Source organism: Bombyx mori, chromosome 4, assembly GCF_030269925.1.
Source record: "Bombyx mori chromosome 4, ASM3026992v2".
Lineage (NCBI taxonomy): Eukaryota > Metazoa > Arthropoda > Insecta > Lepidoptera > Bombycidae > Bombyx > Bombyx mori.
The window spans coordinates 7586795-7594705 of NC_085110.1; the positions used below are offsets into that span (position 1 = coordinate 7586795).

Below are 7911 nucleotides of genomic sequence, written 5' to 3' on the forward strand. Positions count from 1 at the left end.
CTTACTGGATGCCGTACTATCAGGTCACCTCACCTCTATTTTCTTGTATTGTCCAAAACGGTTTCTGCCATTTGGGTTTTATTTTTATGTTGCTAGGTATGTATAACAAGCTCATCTTGTGTTAAATGTTTTTTTTTTTATTGGCCTTGTAGACAGACGAGCATATGATCCACCTGACGGTGAGTGGTTACTGTCGTCCATGGACTTCAGTAATACCATTAAGTACTCTCCACAAGCCTCGTTTGATTAAAGACATGTGACTCTAAGTATCCCAATACTTGTGGAACGTTGCAGGGATACGTCTTTGAATTGCGGTACCATAACAAAGGTGTCCTTCTTCGCAGTGAACGCGCAAACTTGTGTCTTCAATGGGTTAAACTGAACCAAGTCCAATTCACTTCGAACACAAGTTTTGATCGTCTCTCTTACACCACAATCCGAGAGAAACTCTGATGACCCACATATCGCGTATCCTCCGTGCTGTCATCCGCATAGCAATGCATGCCATCAATATACAGCATGTCATTGATATACAGGATGAAAAGCGTTGGGAGAGCATCGAACCGTGTACCAGCCATGCCATGTACCATCGAACCAGCATTAATGGTCATGGTATCGGAGTAGTCACCGCCTAGAACGACCATGATGCTCCGCCCATTCAATGGAACCATCCATTGGATCCAAGTGGATGGATCTCTCAAATTGTGTGAATTGTTATATTTAATTTGTTTCTTCACGTTTAAGCTTGTAATAACAGTAGCCTATGGACCGTTGGCATCTGGGAAAGTGCACAAGTAGGAGAAAATTGAATAAAAGTGACGTGGTATGGTTTCTCAATGCTACCGAAAATACATTGACCTCTCATTAAATGCTCACTATTTTACTAAAACGTTATTTCATTTCAGGCAACACCTCCGGTATTGTCTATTCTCAACAGTCGTTTATTTCTATTTCATTTCATTTCATTTTTTAAACAATTATTTCGTTTTATTTTCTTCCATTTCTGCGTTCATACATCCTATAAGACCTACGTAAAAAATATTAATAGTATGAGCTACTTTCCCTTTGCCTAAATTAATCAACGAATTAAATAAATAAAGGTAAACAAACAATAAATGTCAACACTTGTATACAATCATCTGTGTGTATTAAACAGTAATAAACTGTATTCGTATTAACTTGTATTATTGTTTCGCAATAATAAATTGTTATTATTTGTATTAATCATACACCATTACCGCTACAATTAGGAAAAAAAATAATCACGAATAAAAATCACTACTGCGCCTTCGTCGGATTATTTGATTGGTGCTATTTGTAATTTGTTTTCTTCTCATCGCAAGCTAATGGAATTATGATTGACGATGATCACGATACTTAGAATGCTGAGCCCTAGCAACTATAGTTATTGCCTAGTTGCTTGCTAGGTGCTAGGGTTAACTGCACCAACGAAACAGCACAGTGAAACGCAGTGTTTGTTATAATTCTCTCTAAGACTTTCTTTGCACTAAAGCTGCCGACTACACGTCACAATAATGGGAAGGTAATTTCATAATTAATTTAATTATAACAAATAATTTTATTAGATAGAAACGAATAATTAGAATTCCATATCAATATCATTTAGAAGTATATTTTCCTTCTGAATTATTATACAATGTCAATCGAAATTTATGATTGATTAATAAATTATAAAATTTCGAATTGAGAACAATTCTCGATCTCGTGCGAGGATTACAGAAATTCGCAATATTTTGGAAACACCTACTTAAATAAATCATGCATCACAAGATAGTTGATGCTATATACTTTTGAAAGTAATACTACAGTAAGAACAGGACATCAGATTAGATGAAATAATCTGCTTATCCAGAGCGATAAAAAGAAATGCACAAATAGAATCTTTTAGAATATCTTAGAAAACATATCTAAGAAGATCAAAATTTTTACTCATTGTAATATTTCATAGGTATATTTCATAGGTTCATACAACAGTATTTGTATCAAGTAATCAGGCTATACTGGTGTTCAAATCTCACATTCAGGTACCAATTTTTCAAATGTCATACTTAACTTATGCTCATGAATGACTCATGAAAAAATAATACCATCATAGTTATAATGAAAATCAAAGCAGCCATAAACTTCTTTGGAATGATTTTGCCATGATTACTGGAGATATAGACCTGCAGTTTCAAAATGGGTGGCAGTAATTACGTTTTGATGTCTATGGGCTCCAGTAACTATGTAACACCAGGTGGATAACGAGTTCATTCAATCATCTATGTAATAAAAAATAAATTTAGACTGAAAAATTTTATAATGTTTGTTTAAAGAATGTTGTTAGATGGTAAAGACCCATTCCTTTCACTTGTCTGGGCATCATCTAATGGCTTGATAGTCAAATATTAAGATAAGAATTAAGAAAGTCAATTGCTCAATGAATGCTTTTACATTCTTCAGCAATTTTGCAGACAATGCAAATGTAGTAAATGAATTTTCTTTCTAGGCATTCAGAGTGGAGGAGAATTGCAAAGCGTCAAAGAAGACGTAAAATAAGAGTACAACAAGCCCAATTAAGAGGTAATAAATTTAAAAAAAAGTGTTAGTCATAAAACAACAGTGCATAAATACATGTATACACCTACAAGGCTTACTTTGATACTCTAAAATATATATTTTTCACTTTATACAACACTACAACACTTCATTTTGCTAGACAAACATTAAATTTCATTGTTATTAAATAGTAAGTGTATTAGTAATAAAAACAACATTTGTTTCTCTAGACTCAATTCTGGAGGATTCTGATTTACAAGCACAGCAACAAATATTAGATAACCTAATAGAAGAACAAATAATTTTATCAAATAAGATTGAGAACGAGAAATGGTTACAAGCAGAAAAAAATTACATGGATAATTGGGAAAAACTTCAGCAATATAAAGAAAGATTGTTGCAGGAAAAAATGGAACAAAAAATCAAATTAACACTTGTAAGTATAAGAAAACCATGTTTCATGTTACTTCCAAGTAAGACTTTAGAAATTGTCATGGCCTATAGAATATAACATATTGAACGATGTTAGTACCTATGTTGGTATTTGAATATCACATGGGTATCAATTTACTGGTAGGACGTCTTGTGAGCGCGCTGGTAAGTAGTAGGTAAGTAATTATACACAATATATTATATTATTACAACCAGTATTATAAGCACAAGTTGACATCACAATCTGCCTATTTCTACCGCTAGCAGTCAGTAGCCACACGTTCCAATTGTAACATATTTGGTAACCTAGCTCTGGTTACAATTTAACATTAGATAGGCTATAATGTATATGAGCAAAAAAACTATAATAAACGTTGCTATATTTGAAACAATAGGAATGGGAAGCAGAAAAAGAGAGACGAAAAATAGAAGAAGAAAAATTAAAACAAATTAAAGAAGAAAATATGAAGAAACATCAAGAATTTCTGGAGAATTTACAAAATTTTATGGCGGGTGATTCGTGTGAACCTCCTAAAGAGTTGAATTATGTGTGTGATACGCGTCCTGGCGCCGAGATGTGCACATTTTTTTCTAAAACTGCGACATGTCGGTTTGGGGACCAGTGTTCAAGAAATCATCAATATCCAAGTATAAGCAACGTGCGTATAAGTACTAATAGGTAGCGATATTTTGCAAACTCAAATAACTCCATTTTCTTACATTGAAAGTTATTTTTCAGGTTTTGTTGGCCAAAAATTTTTACGCTCATTTCGGTCTCGACAATATGTTTGAAAATAATGAATATGACGCTGATATTATGTTAGAATATGATGAAAATGAAACTTACAAGGAATTTGAAGAATTCTTCTGTGATGTTTTGACAGAATTCGAAAAATTTGGAAAAATAGTGCAATTTAAGGTAGGTACGGCAATGTGCTCAGTGTATAATTTTACTCCCGCCGCTCTCCTATGGATAGTTGTTAGCGTAAAGCTATTCATCGAATTAATAGCATTATCAACGTTATAAAACATCTTAAGGAATCATTTTTTTTATTGCTTAGATTGGTGGACGAGCTCACAGCCCACCTGGTGTTAAGTGGTCACTGGAGCCCTTAGACATCTACAACGTAAATGCGCCACCCACCTTGAGATATAAGGTTTGAGTTTTAAGGTCTTAGTATGGTTACAAGGGCTACCCCACCCTTCAAATCGAAACGCATTACTGCTTTACGGCAGAAATAGGCAGGGTGGCGATACCTACCCGTGCGGACTCACAAGAGGTCCTACCAACCAAATTATAATTTGCGCAATTACTGGTGGTAGGTGGCGCGGGTTCACCGTGGAAGTCAGTCATGAACATTTGCTAAGTACATATTTCATTAAAAAATTGGTACCCGCCTGCGGGATTCGAGCACCGGTACATCGCTAGACCGCTACACCGGACGTCTTATCCTTTAGGCCACGACGACTTCATAAACAAGTCGATCATAAAATTGTTCTCGATTGAAGATATCTGTTTACAAGCTAAAATCTCGTAATTTGCCGAGGTGTTGATTTATCTCTATAGTTTAATTAAATCTGAGCCTGAGGTTCCTCTTGTGCTCCCTGACACTTATGGTGAAACCGTTGGCAGTGAAAGAACTTGTTATTGGTTTAATAGCAAAAGATTTGAAAATACCGTTTATCCAAAGAAACATTTTAAAATGTAAAATAATCGTAATTTGTGTACATTTAGTTTTTATAAAATAATTATTTTTTAATTATTATAATTCGAAAGAGTTAGGTCGTTCTAAGATACTGACCAATTAAAAGGTTTAAAAAAATATAGGTACTATACTGAAATGTAAAAAATACAATTTATTTTCAAATTATTGCGCTTAGATCCATGCATATTGTATAATATAATTAATCTTTTGCAGGTTTGTAAAAATTACGAAAAACATCTTCGTGGTAATACGTACATAGAATATGCAGATTTACGATGTGCGGTGGCTGCATATAGGTTTCTGAATTCACGATGGTACGGCGGTAGGCAACTCTCCTTACAGTTCTGCAATATTCGTTCATGGAGAAATGCTATATGCGGTAATAATCACATGTCTTTTCTAAAACACACTATTAAACTACCTACTTTGGTTTCGGAATCGTTAATTTAATTAATATTATTGCATTTTCAGGCCTCCAGGCGAAACAGCGATGTCATAAAGGCCGCTCATGTAACTTCTTACACATATTCAGAAATCCCAATAACTTATTTTCTTTACAAAAATTACCTGAAGAAAACTATATTCCTAGAAGGTATTTATTTTGACATCCTCGTTTGGGTTCTTTATTGCAATTTGATATGATAGCTTTAATATTTTCATACAATTTTATTGAATATTTGTTTTATTTTAGACGAACTCCGCCCCGTTCATGGAGGTGGTCAGAATCCCCAGAAACTGAAATACCGAAACGCACCAAATCTTCGAGAGAAGCAAACGATGAAGAAAAAAAGAATAGAGAAAGACGTCGAAGTCATAAAAGAAAACTCAGAAAAGACTAAATTATGTTTATTATTGTAATAAAAGAAAAATTAAATTTGATTTTTTTTTATTGCGTATATGGGTGGACGAGCTCACAGTCCATCTGTTTTTTTTGTTGCTTAGATGGGTGGATTAGCTCACAGCCCACCTGGTGTTAAGTGGTTACTGGAGCCCATAGACATCTACAACGTAATTGCGCCACCCACCTTGAGATATAAGTTCTAATGTCTCAGTATAGTTACAACGGCTACCCCACCCTTCAAACCGAAACGCATTACTACTTCACGGCAGAAATAGGCAGGGCGTTGGTACCTACCCGTGCCCCCTCTGTACCCCCCTCTGTATTTCAGTATAATCGTGAATCAGAATCATGTTACTTTTGTATTGATAGTATTATTTGATATATAATTTCTGACAGCTAATTTTAAAAAGAAAATTCCAAAAATCTTTATATGATGGTGACTTTTTTAATGTCCGATTGTAATGGAATTATGACGTCGTTGTGATCCCGTAGACAGGTATCCTTCGTAACAATATTACGCTTTATTCAAAACTTGCATACATTCCATGACAAGGCAGAGTTGCTGGCCGATGCACTGCAAGAGCAGTGCACCACCAGCACTCAACACGCGGACCCCGAACACACCGAGTTCGTCGACAGGGAGGTCGAGCGCAGAGCTTCCCTGCCGCCCTCGGACGCGTTACCCCCGATTACCACTTCCGAGGTTAAGGAGGCGATCGATAGCCTACAACCACGGAAAGCTCCCGGCTCCGACGGCATCCGCAACCGCGCGCTTAAATTGTTACCAGCCCAACTGATAACGATGTTGGCCACCATTTTAAATGCTGCTATGACGAACTGCATCTTTCCCGCGGCGTGGAAAGAAGCTGACGTTATCGGCATACACAAGCCGGGCAAACCGAAGAATGAAACCGCGAGTTACCGCCCCATCAGTCTCCTCCCGGCGATAGGCAAACTATACGAACTGCTCCTTCGTAAACGCCTCTGGGACTTCGTATCCGCGAATAAAATTCTCATAGACGAGCAGTTTGGATTCCGCGCCAGACACTCGTGCGTCCATCAAGTGCACCGCCTCACGGAGCACATCCTACTAGGGCTGAATAGGCGGAAACCCATTCCGACAGGAGCCCTCTTCTTCGATATAGCGAAGGCGTTCGACAAAGTCTGGCACAACGGTTTGATATACAAACTGTATAACATGGGAGTGCCAGACAGACTCGTGCTCATTATACGAGACTACTTGTCGAACCGTTCGTTCCGATATCGAGTAGAGGGAACTCGTTCCCGGCCCCGTCACGTCACAGCCGGAGTCCCGCAAGGCTCCGCCCTCTCCCCGTTACTATTTAGTTTGTATATCAATGATATACCCCGGTCTCCGGAGACCCATCTGGCGCTCTTCGCCGATGACACCGTCATCTACTACTCGTGTAGGAAGAAGGCGTTGCTCCATCGACGACTTCAGACCGCAGCTACCACCATGGGACAGTGGTTCCGGAAGTGGCGCATCGACATCAACCCCACGAAAAGCACAGCGGTGCTCTTCAAAAGGGGTCGCCCTCCGAACACCACGCTGAGCATCCCCCTCCCGACTAGGCGCGTCAACACCCCCGCCCCCGCCATTCGCCCAATCACGATGTTCGACCAGCCCATACCGTGGGCCCCGAAGGTCAAATATTTAGGCGTCACCCTCGACAGTAGGATGACATTCCGCCCTCACATCAAGACGGTACGCGACCGTGCCGCCTTCATTCTAGGACGTCTCTACCCGATGATATGTAGGCGAAGTAAAATGTCCCTTAGAAATAAGGTGACACTCTACAAAACTTGCATACGCCCCGTCATGACCTATGCAAGTGTAGTGTTCGCTCACGCGGCCCGCACTCACTTAAAATCATTCCAAATTATTCAATCTCGTTTTTGCAGGATAGCCGTCGGAGCCCCGTGGTTCGTCAGGAACGTCGACCTCCATGACGACCTGGACTTAGAGTCCATCAGTAAGTATCTACAGTCGGCGTCGATGCGCCACTTCGATAAAGCGGCACGACACGAGAACCCTCTCATCGTGGCCGCCGGTAACTACATTCCCGATCCTGCGGACAGAATGGAAAGCAGTCGACGTCGCCCAAAACACGTCATCTCGGATCCTCCCGATCCACTAACGGTGCTTTTAGGTACTTCAAGCACCGGTCACCGTTCTCGTCGAACCCGTCGCTTGCGACGAAGGGCTCGACGAGTAAATTAACTCTCAGACACAGCCCACTGAGTTTCTCGCCGGATCTTCTCAGTGGGTCGCGTTTCCGATCCGGTGGTAGATTCTGCGAAGCACGGCTCTTGCTAGGGTTCGTGTTAGCAACGTCACCAGGTTTGAGCCCC

At 39.2% G+C, this 7911-nt stretch overlaps 1 protein-coding gene across 3 annotated transcripts; it reads left to right on the forward strand.

Moving 5' to 3' along the window:
* Positions 1 to 894: 894 nt before the first annotated feature.
* On the forward strand, positions 895 to 5574 carry LOC101743842 (U2 small nuclear ribonucleoprotein auxiliary factor 35 kDa subunit-related protein 1). Of its 3 annotated transcripts, XM_062668178.1 has the most exons (9): positions 1109 to 1543; positions 1970 to 2045; positions 2510 to 2583; positions 2790 to 2995; positions 3387 to 3650; positions 3731 to 3910; positions 4911 to 5076; positions 5169 to 5289; positions 5389 to 5574. In XM_062668178.1, the coding sequence occupies exons 4-9, from the start codon at positions 2915 to 2917 to the stop codon at positions 5534 to 5536; spliced, it is 960 nt and encodes a 319-aa protein (XP_062524162.1). In that variant the 5' UTR covers positions 1109 to 1543; positions 1970 to 2045; positions 2510 to 2583; positions 2790 to 2914; the 3' UTR covers positions 5537 to 5574. The 3 variants fall into 3 exon arrangements, with proteins under 3 accessions (XP_004929383.1, XP_021205656.1, XP_062524162.1); XM_004929326.5 differs by lacking the exon at positions 1970 to 2045 and having other exon boundaries at positions 895 to 1543; XM_021349981.3 differs by lacking the exons at positions 1109 to 1543; positions 1970 to 2045 and adding an exon at positions 950 to 1100.
* Positions 5575 to 7911: the final 2337 nt, after the last annotated feature.